Genomic DNA, 20,241 nt, shown 5'->3' on the forward strand with positions numbered 1-20,241 from the left:
TCTCACTTTTTATAATATTTGCTTCAGAGTCAGGCCTATTAGTATATGTTTTGATTAACTTCTCTTTCTTCAAAATCAATTTTGAAATCCAGAAGCTTCTCCTCAGAAATGATTTTTGCTTGATAATCAATTGTAGAAAGGCAGGTACTACAGCGGAATCATTGTTAGGGGTGGAAACTTCTCCTTCTGCATATTTCTGTCAATTCTTGCTACCTCAAATTATTTATCTTGGTTGCATGACATTCCAAAGGAAAAATATGAACTTTAAGCGCAGGTTGGGCTGCAAATGCAACAGTGTTAACAGATTTACTTAATCTATGGTTGCTTTGCTATAAAGTGTTACCAATATTGAATGCATTTTTCCACTGTCATTCAGGCTAACAGATTTGGAAATTTGCAATATTTTAGAGATTGAAAGCTGCTTCTAAGTCACGCTAAGTAAAAAAAGGGTTGATGGGATCTCAACACTTGCTTCAATAGTGACTAATAGAGTTCCAAAAAACCCAAAGGGATAGTGAAGACTGAGGGACCCCTCATCATGTCTAGGAATGGAATAACCAACACATTTATTCCAAAAGAGAAGGAGCGCTTTCAATGTATGTAGGAGGGGCCCGGATAATGTGCAACCCTGCAAACTGGAGGAAAAGTTCACTACCACTTTAGCTATTTCCTTTATTCCTTCCTCCCACTTATTGGTATTGTCCATACTTAGTGTATGTTTGGATTTTTGTTAAACTCAATGTCAATCCACGTTTGTGTCGGTCTGATAAAATCTTGCTTCTCCATCGTTTCCATTGGCATTGTTAAAATATTATTAGTTTGTAACGTTTCTTACATTTTACTCCTTTACCACCACAATTCCTCTAAATGTTTGCTTCTCTTTCTGATTCCTTCTTATCCTCTCTGGTTGTGAAACTATCAATCCTTTCCACCTTATGTTGTCAGTTTGTTCCAGCTCAGATTCTCTTGGCAGCTTCTGAATATTTTCTTTGCTAGTTGGTTGGATTTTACTTAATTCACCAATCCATATAATTTTTGGAGATGTTTCACTTCTCCATTACGTAAGCACATTGTAATATGTAGATATTAATGTTGCAGTTGTTATCAGAAGCTCCTGATTATCTCCTCTGTTCTCTTTTAATGATAAGATAAAAGATCCCTTTGATTGAGGGAGAGAGATTTGTGACCTCTTCCAATAATTTTTCTTCTTGCAACTCCCAACTTCCTACACTAATGGTGTGTTTGATTCAAAGGAGGGGGCGAATTTTAATCAAGGGAGAACGGGAAGAGAAGTGAGAGATTTTAAATCTTATCATGTTTGGTGAAGAGGAGGGGAGAGGAGAAGAAATGAGCCAAATAACTTATTTCTTATTTAGTTTAGGAATGAAGGGTCTCGATTTGAAAACATGTTTAGTTTTCTTACCCTCACTTCTTCCTTTTAGAAATTAAACATAAAGAATTACATTTTTTACCAATGGTATATTTTTCTTCTAATCTCCCGACTTTTAAAAGGAACATAAAATTGTTTTATGAGAGGTTTTGACATGGTCCCCTTGGTTTAAACTTCAAGTTAACAAATCATTTTTATTGATTTTTTATTGAAAATATACCCCAAATATTGAACTAATAAAATTTGAAATAGTTGCTAAAAGAGAAAAGCATTCAAAAATAAACAAATCAAATTTAAGTTTCATGCCTTGAATAAACAAATTGTGAAGACAAATCCATGCCGCCATGACTTGAATTGTTTATGCTCATAATTCTAACTAATTTCAACTATATCAACTTGATTTGTTGAGTATCTAAAAAGGTTGGGGGTGATGAGTCAGAAGCTCAGTCTTCTAGATCAGAAATCCGGCTCCTATATATCCATGAAAGGATCAAAATCCTCATGTCTGATAATTTCACATGATATTATTATGTTTTTTTTTTGAAACTCATGATATTATTATGTTGAAATTATGTAGTAATCACTTTCTTTATAAGTATTAACTAGTTAAGATCATTCAAATATCTATAAAAAATAAATAAATACAATCTATCTATATATATTAGAAAAGAACAACTTCTAGCATGACGTGTCGCTCTCACAGGCCAAGTTAGTGACGTGTCGCTCCCAGATTAATTCTCACATAATATTTTACATGTAAGCTCTTTCTCCTTGGCCCCACTTGCCACATGTGCCCTGATTTTTACTAACCTTATTTCTCCTTAATAAAAAAATACATTTTTAAATTTTAGATTTGATTAGGATTTAGGTTTTTTATTTCTTGATTTTAGCTTAATTTATTTTTGATTTATTTTTAGAGTATTAATTAATTTTAATGGTATTTTTATTGAATTTTCGGATTTTTAATTAATTCCGGATTTTATGAGTTTTTATTGTGATTTGCTAGATTTTGATAGTTTTTATCTATTTTTATTTAGTACATTTTTAAATTTTAGATTTGATTAGGGTTTATGTTGTTTATTTTTGTATTTTATCTTAATTTATATTATTATTCATTTTTAGAGTATTAATTATTTTTTATGGTATTTTTATTGAATTTTCGGATTTTTAATTAATTTCGGATTTTATGAGTTTTTATTGTGATTTGCTAGATTTTGATAGTTTTTATCTATATTTATTTAGAACATTTTTAAATTTTATCAATATTATATTAGAAAAGAAGAACTCCCATCAGGCTGATTTAGTGACGTGTCGTTCACACGTTAATTCTTGGTTACGTGTCATTCTCACGTTAATTCTCATAAAAAAAATTTCACGTGTCATTCTCAGGTTAATTCTCATAAAAAGTACATTTTTAAATTTTAGATTTGATTAGGATTTAGGTTGTTTATTTCTTGATTTTATCTTAATTTATTTTTGATTTAATTTTAGAGTATTAATTAATTTTTATGGTATTTTTATTGAATTTTCGGATTTTTAATTAATTCAAGATTTTATGAGTTTTTATTGTGATTTGCTAGATTTTTGTATTTTTTATCTATATTTATTTGGTACCTTTTTAAATTTTAGATTTGATTAGGATTTCTTAAAGGTAATTTTAAATCTGAATTTTTTTTCATAAAATGTTGAAAATTTAAAAGATTTGCCCTAATTATCTAAGATTTACCTAGATTAAATAAAAAACTAAAAATTCAATAAAAATACCTTAAAAATTAATTAATAAAAACTACCAAATCATAATAAAAACTCATAAAATCCTTAATTAAATAAAAATTCAATAATTCAATAAAAATAACATAAAATTTAATTAATACTCTAAAAATAAACTTTTTCTTCACCTAAAATTTATTTATAAGAAAACTAGAAATCTATGAATGTGAGAAAATCAGTGAAGAGAAAGCAAATGATATAATATACTTGTGTGTACCTTAAACAATTTTGTCAATGTGCCATGGAACAAGAAACTAGAAGGAACCAAAAGACTGATGGCAGTTGCCACAGCCCAAGTGGGGGTTTCGGACAAGGATCTTCCATTGTCATTTTTTTCCTCCATGTTCCTCAGATGCTGCTGTTATGTTCAAAATTATGTGTTTTGGTGGGTCTTATAATGGCTCTAATCTCATGAGACAAGAAGAAATAATGTTACTGTACGCATGGTCGGTTCAATGCAGAACATAGTTTTGAGTTTTGACCCTTAATATGAAGATGTATTTGGTGGTGGCAAAATGTTGACAGTGTTGTTAGAAAATTGATGAGCACATGCAAGTGCTGTCACGAATCAGGTGAAGAATTATAATGGTCCCATTACAAGTAAATTCTCATAAAAAATACATTTTTAAATTTTAGATTTGATAAGGATTTAGGTTGTTTATTTCTTGATTTTATCTAATTTATTTTTGATTTATTTTTAGAGTATCAATTAATATTTATGGTATTTATTTGCTAGATTTTGATAGTTTTTATCCACATTTATTTAGTACCTTTTTAAATTTTAGATTTGATTAGGATTTTTTAAAGGTAATTTTAAATCTGAATTTTTTTTTCATAAAATATTAAAAATTTAAAATATATGCCCTAATTATCTAAGATTTACCTAGATTAAATAAAAAACTAAAAATTCAATAAAAATACCTTAAAAATTAATTAATAAAAACTACCAAATCACAATGAAAACTCATAAAATATTTAATTAAATAAAAATTCGAAAATTCAATAAAAATAACATAAAATTTAATTAATACTCTAAAAATAAATTTTTTCTTCACCTAAAATTTATTTCCATAACAAATCTTGAAACCGATTTTTTAAAGTTAATTTTAAATATGAGAAACTTTTTCATAAAATAATAAAATCTTAAAAGATTTGCCTTATTTATCTAAGGTTTACCTAAATTACTTCTTACTAATACTGCATGAGCCATCTCCTCCCCTACATGTCTCTACTGTGAACCGGTTGGCATGGAGGAAAAATGAGGAAGATAACTCGAGTATGCAACTTGCTTTATGTGGTGTTGATAATTGTGTAAGTTGATAATTGTGTAAGTTTTTGGCATAAATGTTTATGCTTCACTTCCTAAAGGTTATTTTTTGTTGCTGAATTTGATTGACTTAATTAGTGAGCACTATATTTGGTATTGTTGATTCAATTCCTAAAAGCTATGGCCTTTAATTTTCTCTTAATTTGTTCTTTGTTCCCTATTTTGTGATTGTTTTGTTTAATTTCATATATGCTTTAGCATTTGTTGGTGGTTTCTGTGATGCTTCCATATCTCTTAAATAAACTAATGTCGTGATGCTTCCTCTTATGCAACATTTATTCTGAATGTACTTAATCGGCCAATTGATAGCAGACTTACATGCTTTTATCCCTCCCATTGCAAGTTTATTTAATTTCATCATTGTCTTCCAGTTTTGGCCGCCAAAACTTCATCTACAATGTCAGCATCATGAAGGCAGAGAAACTCTTTCAGAAGAAGGGATGTCCAACAAATTTGACCCAGGATCCCAGTTAAGGAAATGGGATTTAGGTAAGATACTTATTCATATGTTTGCTTTCAATTCCAGATTTTGCTATTTTTCTTATTAATTAATTTTTTTTGTTGTCAATTGTAAATCGCTTTTAGACATAGCTATAGTCTCTTTTATTTTGCTTTATTCCATAACTGCATCCTTATTCCTGTCACATGCATGGGTATTAGTTGTACCCATAGCTGCATCATTATAACTCATAAGTTATATTTAGTTTGGTTTCATAACTGATACTTGAACTTTTTCTTAGTGGGAAGCAAGCCTTAACACAATTAATGAGCTTAATGGAAAGGGAATGTGGGTAAGGAGAATGAATCATATAGCTACTAATTTGTGTTGATTTTGGATCTTAGAATTATGAATCTGATGCAAATAACTAAATATGGGCATGTATAAGTAAATCCTTCTCCTATTTTGACACGTGTTACACTGAAAATTTTAAATAATGTCATGTATCAGACTCTGCGAACAATGAGCCAAGGCCAAATAGCATGCAAAGGTAACATCTTCTTTTTCTTTACCTTTTGCCTCAGGAACAATCTATTTCACAATATTTCTGTGATTTTATGAATCTGCCTTTCACTTAGTGTTAAGTCTTTGCAGCTTCTTTCCTCATATTTGTCAAATTATAAAACCATATTTGCTCCCACTATCATTATTGGTGGCGGCTCTTGCATCTGGGGCAGCAATTGCTCAAACACTGAGTTTGTTAATCCCTTTGGAGTTACTATCTGTTTCCTTGCTATTGATTTTCTTTTGTCATTGTTTATACTTGGTTATACCCTGATTGGATTTGTTTTCTGTGATTATCCTTATGTGAACCCTTTTTAACAATTTCTTTTAAGACATCTTTTAAGTTTTATGAATTTTCATCCATCAAATGCCTGTAGTAGTAAATGTTACTTGACTAATTAAATATCATATTGCAGGAATGCAAAGTAGCATCCTTGCCTTAGCTCTTGATGGTAATAAGTTCTTTGAAGAACCAATAGTTTGCATGCTTTCTGCAATTTTTGTAAATTCCTCATTCCGATTACACATCTATTTACAGCCATACTAATTCTAACTTTCTATGTGCATAAAAGGACGTCTATGTACAACTCTTAAATTTCATGTATCTATATGCTAACCATGGCTTGAATACGTGCACATGTTGACCTTTTTAAATTTTAGATTTGATTAGGATTTAAGTTTTTTATTCTTGATTTTCCTTGGGTATTTTATTTTATTTTGAGAGTATTAATTAGTTTTTATCGTATTTTTATTGAACTTTCGGATTTTTATTTAATTCAGGATTTTATGAATTTTTATTGTGATTTGCTAGATTTTGGTAGTTTTTATCTATCTTTAATTAGTACCTTTTTAAATTTTAGATTTGATTAGGATTTATGTTGTTTATTTCTTGATTTTATCTTGGATCTTTTATTTTATTTTAGATTTATTTTGAGGTTATTAATCAATTTTTATGGTGTCTTTATTGAATTTTCGGATTTTTATTTAATTCATGATTTTATGAGTTTTTATTGTGATTTGCTACATTTTGATAGTTTTTATCTATCTTTAATTATTACCTTTTTAAATTTTAGATTTGATTAGGATTTAGGTTGTTTATTTCTTGATTTTTTCTTAATTTATCTTATTTTTATTTAATGTTAATTTCAGGAAACGGGAGTTGATGTGGTGCTGAGGGTCCACAAAGCTACCATGGACACACAGAGATTTGATGTGTTTTTGATGAATTTGGCAGAGTTTCTTATTAGCTGCGGACTACGGTTGTTTCTATATTGTTTTCATTTACCACCTAAGAGAAGTGTGTTTACTTAAATTTTCAAACTCATGTAAGGATGTAACAAAAGGGAAAATTAATCAGGGACTGCTATGTTAGTTAGATGTTATTATAGTAGTTACTTAGTACTAGGACGAGATGAACTATAAATAGAAGGAAATTAAATTACAGGGACACATTATGTAACATTATATATCTCTCATTAAGTATATCATTTAGTATTTGAAAATATGGTATTGAACATGTCTTAAGCACAAGAAAAAGTTCTTCGTGCAATGCAAGAATAAAAAGTGATTGTTTGAACTGATAGGTCGAAAATCTAATTTCTATGAGTTGTAAATAAAAAATCAATGTAATGTCATTACTTTTTTTATAACTTTTCGAAAGTTTTAATAGGAAATAAATGTAAAGGCATGAGAATATGATGATTAAAATGTGTAGTGCAGAGATTAGAAAAAATTAATACATATATAGTGTATTTTTGTTTAAGTTAAACTATAGGGTTAAGAGTTCCCATGGGGAGGAACATTTTACATGAAAATTCATGTAAAATTAACAGAAAAATAATTTTTAATAAGATGTCATTATTTTACTATGTAACTTCATATTAAACATGTTCTACATAACAAGGGACAGATCCATAAATTTAATGTAGTGAGGGCAATATATACATATACATATAAATTCGTAAAAAAATTAACATATACTATTAGAAGTGATGACATTTTTTTACAAATGGACCATAATAAACCATAAACTTTTACTACTCAAGTGAAAGCGTTTAGCAATGTGGGACACAAGTGATGACATATAGCAATGTGGGACATAAGTGAAAACATTTTTTTATTAAAGATCTCATAAAAAACCACATACTTTTATTACTCAATTTTTTTTTAATGTTTTTCCTAAAAATAAGTGAGGGCACTTGCCCTCATACTATATAACTTGCATCCGTCCCTGTACATAACAATATTGTTTATTTTTATTTTATTTTGTTCAAATTACAAGGCAAAAAGCTCCTACGGGAAAGAACATTTTAGCGTAGAATTGCTTTAATGTCAAATATAATAAGAAAATAACATTTCATATATGATTTAAGTACATTGTTCATAGTTTTTCTAATGATTTTATGAGTAAATATACATAAAAATTATGTGAGAGTTCACGAGGTCTGTGGTATTTCATTTGTGTTTAAGCAATTTTTTTATTAGTTTTTCAATTGTACAAATTTCAATCTATTTTTGTTATACATCGGAAATATAAATTGCACCCGTTAGGAATTGATCCCTAGACCTCCCCCTACCCAACCCATATACCCCATAACTCCTACCACTTGAGCTATCATACGGGGATACAAATTTCAATTTATGCAACAAAAATTTCAATTTAAGACTTTTTACCCAATTTGCTCATCATTTCAGACTCTTCTATTTCATTTGTTGTTTATTATATTTTTAATAATCAAAGTATTGATTGATGTATCAAAATACAATAAACGTATTCCCCGTGCAACGCGCGGGTAAAAAACACTAGTATTTAATTAAGAGAATCTAAATTCTATCTATAAAACTGTCACTACATACTTCTCTAACGAATATTCCCATCCGAATTATTCCAACTCCAAGTAAAGTGATGACTAATAAATTCAATTTCCAACGAGCCATAACCGTTTACAAATCCCATAAGCCAATGTCACTCAAAAGGAAAAGCATCCACAATAGGAGTATATTACATATTGAGAAATACAGTATGTTAGAACAAGTAAAGAAGTGCAAATTTGAAGGTAGAGGACAAATAATTGAAATGAGTCATGGTCATTGGTCCCCCCTATTCTTTCAAATTTACAAATGCAAAATGGCAAATTGATTAAAACCCCCCAAAAAATAAAAAATTAGACAGGTTGAGTAAGTCAGAAAGAACCAACAATAAAAAGCAGCAAGTTGGTTTTGGTTCAGCTAAAAAACAGAAAAGAAAAATAAAAGCAGCAACTTGCAGCTAGAGCCCCTGGATTCAAATATAACCAAAATAGTATGATGATAAAAATAACAAATTATATCCCAACAAAGTCCAACACATTTACTCGCTAAATAGTTGAATTATTTAAACATTTAATTCAATGTTTGATCCCAGAGCAATCTACTTACTTAATGTAATCTCATAGTGTCAAAAGATCAATCACATAACTACCCGCTGTGGGATACCTTGTACACGGAAAAAATTATACAGTGAAATATCTCAAAATAAACATACACACCATGAAAATGAAAGGCCCAAAAATCAAGATCCCTGACACGTGGTAGTGTGAGGATTGGTGGAGCTGAAAGAATCATCTTGTTCAGAAAATTGAAGAAGGTTTTGATATTTTTAAGGAACAGTAAGAACATTTGGCGCCATATGACGAAAATGACCCTTCCATTGCCCAAATGGGACGCAAGAATTCAACATAACCAGCTTGACCAAGTTGACATCATGTGACACGTGTCAAATCCTTCATTTTCACCAGACCCTGTTTGTTTGCTTCTTACTCTCAGCTCAAATATCATCATTTCTCTCTTCCAAGTTTCTGTCTTTCTTCCATTTCCTTCTTCTTCATCGAGTGTGTGAGCTGTTCAGTGTTGTTTTTGGACCGAATTGCCCCTCCTCAGAGGTAAAAATTACTGTTTTTTTTTTGTAAATTTTGCAAGAAAGTTGGTTGCTTTCTCCTTGTATGTTGTTGATTTTGCTGTTTTCTCAGCTACCCTTTTCATTTTTTCCTTCAATTTGTAGGGTTTGGGGGGTTATGCTCAAAGTAGGTTATTTTGGGGTTAGGCAAAATCTGGGTTTGGTTTAATATCAAGTTAACATGACAAATTCTTAATTTTTATTTGGGGGTTGGTGAGGTTTGATTGGTTTTTCTTGTTTTGAGTGAAGGGTTTTCTTAAATTTCCAATTTTGAGTTGGGATTCTGTGAGATCTATTAATGGGTCATTTTGGTATGTTATAGCTAGGAATTCATGTTAACTCATGCTGTTGAGCTTTGTTGTGTGTGATGTGGCTGATAGTAGATTATGTGTGTTATTGTTGTTGGGAGGTGAAGAATGTGAATTTCTTGTAGCTTTGAATGCTGAGTTTTTTAAGCCACATTTACTTATTTTATTTCTGTATGTCGAACTTGGGCAAGTTACTTTTTTAAGCTTGTAGATGCTTGAATTTTGAAGAGATTTAGTCTTATGTTGGTTGCAGACTATTGCTTGAACTGAAATGCATTGAATTGAACATCCTTCCCACTATGGAGTGCATCTCCTGCGTTTGACGGTTTGAGTTTCTTTGTAAGCACCATTACCGGTATCTCTTGCGTCAATCTTTTTTATTATTGTGTCATAAATTTTTTGTTCATCCCACTGGTTACTGGTTAGGATCTAGGAAGCTGAAATATGACATGAGAGACATGTACAAAGATTACATGGATAAGATATACAAGGACACAGGACAGGTTTGGTAACAACATATGAAGTCAGTATATAATTAACATAAAGGCACAAGTATGTAACTAAGAGAGAATCGATGTTAGAAAAATTAGTAATAGTTAATAAAATACCGTATTTTCTTTTGAATGTGTATGAAATTCAAAAAATTATAAAATGTAGCTCAGATTATCTAATGTATCCATAAATTATAAAATACCGTATTTACTCTCTGAATTCCTTTTTTTTGCTACCTATAATTTCATCATGGTATCAGTGCGGTACCATCCTTCGTGACATGTCCTATCACTATTTTGCTGTTTCCTCAAAATTTGGAACTCTGTTATATTAATGTTATTCTCTCCCTCTCCCCAACAAGCATTTTGGTCGACCATGGTCCCTTGTCATCCTGATTTTTTGAAGTACCATGTTTTTGTTTTTATTCCTATTTTCGGGGTTCCAGGTACTATCAGCACTGACTTACCTAACGTTGTCGTTCTGAGTATCGATACCTTTTTTCTTTATCTGGTTTTTAAGGACTTCATCTGCTATCAGCACTGGTCCAATCTGTACAGTTGTTAGGAGTGGAATCTGACATTCTAAGTTGTCTCAGAGGCTACTGGTTTGTTCACTTGGTTGACCCTCAATGTGATGTCGCTTCTATCCTTTGTTTTTAGGGTTTCAGCTGCTATGAGGGTTGGCCAACTTTTTGCTAGTGTTGAAGGTGACATCCTCATCCTCATCCATATCAAAAACCACTGATCAGCAAATCCCCCAAGTGGCACCGCCACACAGCCTCACGCACAACCTCTAGTACAAGCTTTTGCTGTCGCTTGAGGTGCACACGCTGTCCCCGCTTCTTTTGTTGTGGTCAACGACTCCTCCAAATTCTGTCTTTCCCTATTTTGACTATGGGATATGTTGGTCGTGATATCTTGGTCGGCGTCCCCTGCTTGTTGCGGAACATAGGCAGTTGCTGGTGACTCCTATTCTCGGTTGACAGCTTGTTTGGACTTGTTGCTAGTTTCGATCGCGTGGTTAGTCCTAATTGAAGTGCTTTTAGGGTCATATTGGGTACTTTGTCTTCTCTATATCATCATTTTGTTTTGCACCTAGCTGATTTATCTCTCTATTTCAGTGTCTTTGTTTTGCTGCTATTGTTTCAGGCTTTCAGCCCTATTTTGTTTTTAGGTGTACTGTTGCTGATTGTTTTCCCTTGTTGACTGTCTACTTTAGTATAAATAAAGGCAGATGCTTTGTCTTTTTTACGATGACACCATATCAATACAGTTTTGTTCTCGATATTCCTTTTTTCACTTTCTATGCCTTAAAGACTATCCAATAATTTCATCAGTTTTGTATTGGTTTCATTGGTTGTCTTGACTTTTACTGATTACATTGAAGTATCTAGTTAAGAAATTTGGCTTTTAGGTTGTCATACTCATATGTAAAATGTCTTAAATTATTCAATAGAAAAGTGATTATAAACTGATAATTTTCTGTGTTCTGCCAGGTGAAAGAAAATGATTCTTACAAAGCAGTACAGATGCGTACACTCAGCTAGCTGCCACTGCACTAAGGGGCATTTAAGTGAAGATGTGATATTCCTGGTGTTTCACCATTTGAATTGGAACCCCAAGCTTATAGCTGCTCTGTCATGTGTGTGCAAATGGTTTGATGACCTTGCCAAGCGAGTTCTTTGGAAAGAGTTTTGTCTAACCAGGGCTCCTAAGATGATGCTTGATCTGCATTCTAGTAGGAGTCACAGTGTTGATGGGAGCTGGAGGGCCCTAGGGAAGCTGCTGATATATTGTTCTGGATGCAAGAAAGGTGGCTTATTCAACAATGTTCAGGTCCCTGGTCATTTTGTTCATCGGACCCGATTTTCTAAAACATCAGGAAAGAGCTTTCTTTTGCCACAATGCACGAATGATATTCTATATGTGTCTGATCCTTGTGAGCATCTTGACCAAGGCGAAGAAGGAGATTTAGGATTCTTCCGTGGGATTTTCAAGTCATTCGCAACATCGAATGTTAGGAGGATGCTTATTAACAAAGGTGCCCAGCTTCATCCAACAGAAGTTTGCCCTTATTGTAAAGCCAAGTTATGGAGCATGCTACTGGCCAATATGATCCCAAAAAGTGCTAGTTGCAGGTTGGGTTCATATGAAGAATGTGTTGAATATTACGTGTGCCTTAATGGTCACATGCTTGGGATCTGCACCCTGTTACCACTGTCTGATTCAGAAGAGGCGTCTGAGAAGGAGTAAGATATTCATAATTTCCAGGTATTTTCTTGTATCTTGAAAATAATAACACTTCTGTTTTTGTTTCCTATTTTTTTTTGTAATTATTTCTATATAAAGTGAAGACTAAGGATGGAATTGTGCTTTGTGGTAATTGTGGCTACTGGTTTTCATTCCAAACTGGAGCCATTTTTTCAGTTATGTTAATACCCAACAGCTTATCCTTTTTTTTAGGTTCCTTAGTTGATTAAAATCTGTCAACTATGCTTGCAAAAGATTAATATGCTCTAACTGGATTAAGAATTTGGATACAAGATCAAACATCTTTAAAAGATTAATATGCTCTAACTGGTGGCCAAGTATACTTGTTCACATCTTTGTGATTCCAAAGCCATTTGGATTGTGCTAAAGATGAGAGCTTTGGATAGCTCGCAATCTTAGATTTGAACTATGTGCTGTCGTTGTAGCAGTTAAACTTTCATTTTTGCATTGTTTTAATTGAAAGATATGAACATTTTAAGTAAGCATGACGAGTAGGTGCACAAAAGATAGACACTTAATATTTTGAGAGGAATTTCACATGTACTGGTGAAGAAAATTCCCAATTAGCTAGGAGAATAGGAAGTAGCATGCTTTTTCCCCTCTTGTTGTAGTAGCTGTTGGCCTTTTTTTATGATTGCTTATATTATTTGACCACAATTCTATAACCTACTTTATCATTTGAAATTGTGACAATGTGACATTTCCTTGGACAGATTGGCATTCAGTCTTCACATGAAGTTTAGTTGAACACATTGCTAGCATGCGCATGGGTAAAAATTTGTGCTTAGCAGCAGCTGAAATCTAAACCATTATGCTTGATATTGATGTCTCAACCCATGACAGCATTTTTTACCTAGGACAATATTTTACAACATTTTTTCTTAATGAATCTGATAGAGATTGTAACTGTAAACTTTGTTATACCATGTAACCATTTATATTGATGTCTGGATGTGTACCTGGGTGACAGATTTGGTCGTACAATAATTCATACTTGTTAAGAACCATTTTGATTTAGTTGTAGGTTCTTAGATTCATTTGAAGAGCACTATGCACTCAACTCTCCTATATACACACACTTGAGTAGAGAGTAAAAGTGAAGGAGAAGGAGAAGGAGAAGAAGGAGGAGGAGGATTTGAATCCATTTTTTCCGTTTATTGATGTGATCTTTGTTACGCTGTTATATGCCTAAATTGAAGGCTTGAGAAGCATTCTTTCAGCCCCCCTATTCTTTGGGATCTGATCACTTTGACTAGTTAATATGATGAGCGACAAGTGAATATGACACTTCTAAAATATAAAGATATAAATTAATAGATATTATTTACAAACTTAATTTTATTGATAAAAATTACCATAATGGTAATACAAATAAATGAAATAAACAGTACTTTTTTTTGTTTACAAATGGAAGATGAAGTAAAGAGTATATCACACTTAAGTATTTATGTTGAAATTTATTTATTTTTTATTTATCATGGATACAATATAATACTCTCTATTCCATTGAGTTGACTTCCCTACAAATATGCCTCCAAAGGATACAAGGGTGAATCTTGTATGTGACATCCTTTGGCAAACCCTTCATTCAATGTTAACTCTATAAAAGCCCTTGGATTTGGCAAGCATTACTCTATGAATGATGCCCCATCATTTAGCTTGAAGAACCAAAAAAACCAGCAATGAAACACCTCTGAGGACCCCTCTACAAAGCTGTGTTATTGCTTCTAGGAACGCTCGTGAATTCTTATTAGCATTTGTGAGCAGTGAGCATGGCTTCTAGAGTTAAGATGAAAGGAAGTAAGACTACAGAGGAGGTGAATAGAGAGCATGAAGTAGAAGAAGAAGAGAGCCCTGTGAAGCAAGTGGAACACACAGTGCCGAAAACTGATGACTCTAGTTTCGACACTCTTACATTCAGAATGTGGTTTCTGGGGTTTGTTTCTTGTGTGTTGCTTTCCTTAACTGAGCCTTTGTCAGTACTCTCAATTTCTGTCCAGATTGCTGTGGTTCCAATTGGTCATTTCATGGCCAGGACATTGCCCACTCGCGTGTTTTTCCAGGGCTCGCGCTTAGAATTCTCGCTCAATAGAGGGCCATTTAATATCAAGGAGCATTTTCTAATAACCGTCTTTGCAAATTCTGGTGCTAGAATTGTCTACCCTACGCATTTTTTGACTCTAGTACTGGTTGAAGCGCTACAATTTTGTTATTTCCGGTGGTGGTCTTAATGCTGGAACTGCCTTTATGACAGTTTTTCTGTTTCTTACTCTGGGAACTAATGGCATTAGTCTTAGCTGGTAGGGTCGTAGGGAAATAATAATGTAGACGGGTTCCCCTTGCCTCGTTGTCCTACTGCAAAGGGGAATAACATGGTGGTCTTTTAATCAAAGCTTCAGCTGCAACGGGATCATTCGCAAGCATTTGTTGCTAGTTTTCAAGTTGTTTGTGACTTAAAGAGTGATGTTTGAAGAAGGTGTATGAATAGGTTTTTTTCTAGTTTGTTTGCTTTAATTTGGGTATTCTTTTTTAGGTTTGAGTACTCTTTTTCCTTACCTAGGGTTTTTCTAAGGAAGGTTTTAATGAGACTTATTCTTAAGAAATTGAGTTCATATAGTTTTGTCATGACTATTTGTTAGGATTTTTGGATTGGAAATGCCTATCCATGAGAAGGTTTGTTCTCATGTATTATTCCTTTCAATAATATATATATATATATATATATTATTTATATATATATATATATTTAGTTTTCGAAAAAAAACTCTCTCTATTCCATATTATTAGTCATGTATTTTCCGTTGTAACAAAAAAAAAAATATTTTTAGTCATGTTTTCTAAAAAAAACATTATCCCAAAATGTAAGCAACTGTCCAATATATATGAACATTAATTCATACTTGTTAAGAACCATTTTGATTTAGTTGCAGGTTCTTAGATTCATTTGAAGAGCACTATGCACTCAACTCTCCTATATCCACACTTGAGTAGAGAGTAAAAGATTGAAACACTCGTCTGCGCTTGGTTGCAATCAGTGGCTTACTTCATTGTTTCACATGCCAAACTTTTTGGGTTGTAATAGGCCATTATCAAGATAGCCAAAACACATAATGAATCATATGATTTCTCTTCTAAGTTGCCATGGATAAACTGAAAATGCCTTAAGTCATTCACACAAAATCACAATTTTATATCTATTAAAAACAATTAAACTGTCCTTTAATGACAACACTACAAAATATTCTGCTAAACTATCCTATAATGTTCTGCCACATCATCATCTTTTAAATTTATAAATATTATAATTCAATTAAGTAAAAAGATCACCTCACCTGCCACTTCAAAATATGATTAGTGAACTTTTTTTTACATTGTCGATGTATATAATTTAATGATAACCTAGGCAAACTAGCTTCTTTTCTGCTGATTTGTATGACTGGTTGCTACTAGCAACCACTTGCTTCTCAACCTCACCGGAGTGATGAAGTCGGCCGTTCCTCGAATTAGAAGTGTCTCTTCGTTGTTGTATTATGGAGCATATGATGTTTAAGAAATGAAGTTGTTTTCCAACAGGTTACTTGGGATAATGGGATAGTAGGAAGAAACTTATTTATGCTAGCTCAGTTATGTTCAAACATGTTGTGGCAGCATATGCGAATTGAAGGAGGAAGAGAGTGGGAATGGTGACAAGAGGTTGATGGAAGAAACAGAAGAAGAGAGTTAGGGTTTGAAAGAGGCACAACTTGCTTCATCAACTTCCAGAGTGACATTTCCAACTCTGTTATGAACGAACGAACGAGATGAAGTAAAACAAAAGAAAGATATGCCTAAAAAAATAGTTATTTTAAAACTTATTTTATCAGAAATAAACTATCAATATTTTCATTGAATAATTTAAAAATTGATATTTTATTGTATTTTTTATCATCATATTTTATTGTTTAGAATGGGGTTGGATTGAATCCTTTTTTCCCGTTTATTGATGTGATCTTTGTTAAGCTGTTATAGCTTGCAGCCATTTAGGTGCGGAGGTTAAGAGAGAGATTGGTGAATCTGTTTGGATGTAGTCTATTTATAATTTTATATGCCTAAATTGAAGGCTTGAGAAGTTAATGTCTCATTGTCCCCCTATTCTTTGGGATCTGATCAAAGATCTCACTTTGACTGGTTAATATGATGAGCAACAAGTGAAATATGGCACTTCTAAAATATAAAGATATAAATTAATAGATATGATTTACAAAATTAATTTTATTGCTAAAAATTACCATTTACAAATGGAAGATGAAGTAAAGAGTATATCACTTAAGTATTTATGTTGAAATTTATTTATTTTTAATTTATCATGGATACAATATAATACTCTCTCTATTCCATTGAGTTGACTTCCCTAAAAATATGCCTCCAAAGGAAACGAGGGTGAATCTTCTACGTGTCATCCTATGGCAAACCAATGGCCACCACAGAATCACATTCACTCAATGTTAACTCTTTAGAGCATCTCTAATGGTAATATTTAATGTTAAATACATACTCATATGAGTATCTATTATTATTGGAGTACATACTCAATTACAACATGGCAAAGATGAGTATGTGGGAATAGATACTCTACACTAGACTTGAAAAATGAGCTTGTATTTATTACAAGCACTTACAATTAATATAATTAGATGGTGATAATTAATAAATGGAGATAAATAATAAAATATATAAATTTGATGTTGATGGTGGGATCCACTATAGAAACTTTTAAGAATTGTTGGGTTAGAGTAAAAAGTTAGTAAAGTGTTGTAGATGATGTGACATTATGAGGAATTGTAAAAAATGAAGTGTAGATATTTTAGTGAGTATGATGGATGTAGATGTTCTTAAAAACCCTTGGATTTGGCAAGCATTACTCTATGAATTGAATGATGCCCCTTCATTCAGCATGAAGAACCAAAAAAAACCAGCAATGAAAGTATGAAACTGTTGAGAAATTAATCACGTGCTTTGGATGATGCTTAGAGTAGTTTGGTTTTTTAATTTGAATAAAAAGTCAAATAAGAATCTAGTATCTTTTCTGTTTTATGTTCAGTTCCTAGACTTATGCTAAAGTTTAGGTTTACTTGTTATCTTTCTGATGTATAATTCAAGTTGTTTTTCAATAAAAGATATCATGCTTTGCAGTCTAAAATACAAAATATAATCTGCTGCTTTTTCTATATCACATAAGCTTCAGAAACACCTTTGAGGACCCTCCAGAAAGCTCTCGTGAATTCTTATTAGCATTTGTGAGCAGCGAGCATGGCTTCTAGAGTTGAGCTGGAAGGAAGCAAGACAACAAAGGAGGTGAATAGAGAGCATGAAGTAGTAGAAGAAGAAGAGAGCCCTGTGAAGCAAGTGGAACTCACAGTGCCGAAAACCGATGATCCCACTTTGGACATTCTTACATTCAGAATGTGGTTTCTGGGGGTTGTTTCTTGTGCGTTGCTTTCCTTTGTGAACCAGTTCTTTTGGAACAGAACTGAGCCTTTGTCAGTACTGTCCTCAATTTCTGTCCAGATTGCTGTGGTTCCAATTGGCCATTTTATGGCCAGGACATTGCCTACTCGCGTGTTTTTCCAGGGCTCGCGTTTCGAATTCTCGCTGAATGGAGGGCCATTTAATATCAAGGAGCATGTTCTCATAACTGTGGTGCTAGAAGTGTCTTTCCTACGCATATTTTGACTGCAGTGAAGCTCATATACAGAAGAAAACTCGATTTACTTCCAGCTATATTGCTCATGCTCGCCACTAAGCTGTTGGGATTTGGCTGGGCAGGACTGTTTAGGAAATTTCTGGTTGAGCCAGGGGAGATGTGGTGGCCTTCTAATCTAGTGCAGGTCTCATTATTCAGGGCTCTACACGAGACAGACAAATTGTTTCAAATGGTGATGACATCTTTCTCTTGGGTATTTTGGCTTGCTCCCAAGTCTATCCTAGTCCAACAACTTGGTTCTGGCATGAAGGGTCTTGTTGGCATTGATGCACTTGGATTTGATTGGTCTGCGATTTCTTCGTACCTTGGTAGTCCACTAGCTAGTCCATGGTTCGCCACTGCAAACATTGCTGTTGGATTTTTTATGGTCATGTATGTGATGACACCAAAGAGCGGGAGCGCATTCTTTGCAATGACTTATGGCCTTGGATTCGTGGCGCTTTCTGCTACGATAGTGCATGTTCTGCTCTTTCATGGAAGGGAAATATGGATGCAGAGTAAAAGGGCATTTGAAGATAGTACAAAAATTGACATACACACAAGACTTATGAGGAGGTACAAATCAGTCCCCCAGTGGTGGTTTCACATCATTCTAGTGTCGAACATTGCTCTGATTGTTTTTATCTGTGAGTACTACAACGAATCACTTCAGTTACCTTGGTGGGGTGTTTTGCTAACTTGTGCAATTTCCATTTCCTTCACTCTTCCAATCGGTATTATAGCAGCCACTACAAATCAGGCACCAGGTTTAAACATTATAGCAGAACACATCATTGGCTACATGTATCCAGAGCGCCCTGTGGCTAACATGTGCTTTAAGGTTTATGGTTACATTAGCATGGCTCAAGCACTAACATTTTTGGCAGACTTCAAACTCGGTCATTATATGAAGATTCCACCAAGAACAATGTTCATGGCACAGGTGGTAGGAACAATCATATCAGTAGTTGTGTCCACAATAACTGCATGGTGGTTGATGGGGACAATCCCTTTCCTTTGTGACCCTTCCAAATTTTCACCTGATAGCACCTGGCAATGCCCAATGGAAAATGTCTTCTATGATGCATCTGTTATCTGGGGTCGTCTTGGACCACGAAGGCTATTTGGAGACGAAGGTGTATATGGCAAAATGGATTTCTTCTTGCTTGGTGGAGCCATTGCTCCTCTTCTAGTTTGGCTTGCTCACAAGGCCTTCCCAGATAAAGAATGGATACGCCTAATTCACATGCCTATCATGCTTGGTGCTACATCAATGATGTCCCCTGCCACTTCAGATAACTACACTAGTTGGTTGTTTGTTGCGTTTCTCTCAGGGTATGTGATTTTTAGGTACAAACAACAATGGTGGACGCGCTACAATTATGTTATGTCTGGTGGTCTTGATGCTGGAACTGCCTTTATGACAATTTTTCTGTTTCTTATTCTGGGAACTAATGGCATTAGACTTAGCTGGTAGGGAAATAGTAATGTAGATGGGTGCCCCTTGGCTCGTTGTCCTACTACAAAGGGCATTGCAATTGGAAGTTGCCCTGTGCAATGATCACTACTTCATGAAGGTGTATGAATAGGTTTTTCGCAAGCATTTGTTGCTAGTTTTCAAGTTGTTTGTTACTTAAAGAGTGATGTTTGAAGAAGGCGTAGGAATAGGTTTTTTCTGGTTCGTTTGCATTGGGTATTCTTTCTTAGGTTTGAGTACTCTTTTTCCTTACCTAGGTTTTTCTCACTAGGTTTTTCCTATGAAGGTTTTAATGAGACTTATTCCTAAGAAATTGGGTTCATATAGTTTTGTCATGGCTATTTGTTAGGATTTGGATTGGAAATGCATATTCATGAGAGAGGGTTTGTTCTCATGTATTATTGCTTTCAATAATATATATATTTAGTTTTCAAAAAAAAAAACTCTCTCTATTCCATATTATAAGTCATGTTTTCTCAAAAAAACATTATTCCAAAATATAAGTCACTCTCAAATATATATGAAACATTAACATTAATAATTACTTT

General features: G+C 33.2%; 1 protein-coding gene and 1 pseudogene across 4 annotated transcripts; both read left to right on the forward strand.

Moving 5' to 3' along the window:
- The first annotated feature begins 9,228 nt into the window (after positions 1 to 9,228).
- LOC130739419 (EID1-like F-box protein 2) lies at positions 9,229 to 13,501 on the forward strand. Of its 4 annotated transcripts, none has more exons than XM_057591694.1 (5): positions 9,229 to 9,410; positions 9,986 to 10,071; positions 10,884 to 11,280; positions 11,720 to 12,494; positions 13,208 to 13,501. In XM_057591694.1, exon 4 carries the CDS (start codon positions 11,730 to 11,732, stop codon positions 12,474 to 12,476), a length of 747 nt encoding a protein of 248 aa, XP_057447677.1. In that variant the 5' UTR covers positions 9,229 to 9,410; positions 9,986 to 10,071; positions 10,884 to 11,280; positions 11,720 to 11,729; the 3' UTR covers positions 12,477 to 12,494; positions 13,208 to 13,501. The 4 variants fall into 4 exon arrangements, with proteins under 4 accessions (XP_057447677.1, XP_057447678.1, XP_057447679.1 ...); XM_057591695.1 differs by having other exon boundaries at positions 10,884 to 11,243; XM_057591693.1 differs by lacking the exon at positions 10,884 to 11,280 and having other exon boundaries at positions 9,232 to 9,410.
- Positions 13,502 to 16,191: 2,690 nt separating this feature from the next.
- On the forward strand, positions 16,192 to 19,866 carry LOC130735659 (oligopeptide transporter 6-like; annotated as a pseudogene).
- The last annotated feature ends 375 nt before the right edge of the window (positions 19,867 to 20,241 follow it).

The sequence above is a fragment of the Lotus japonicus genome, chromosome 2 (assembly GCF_012489685.1).
Source record: "Lotus japonicus ecotype B-129 chromosome 2, LjGifu_v1.2".
Lineage (NCBI taxonomy): Eukaryota > Viridiplantae > Streptophyta > Magnoliopsida > Fabales > Fabaceae > Lotus > Lotus japonicus.

What these genes read in the sequence shown, in the direction of transcription:
- LOC130739419 (XM_057591694.1), top strand. Translation starts at nt 11,730, where the DNA reads ATGATTCTTACAAAGCAGTACAGATGCGTACACTCAGCTAGCTGCCAC.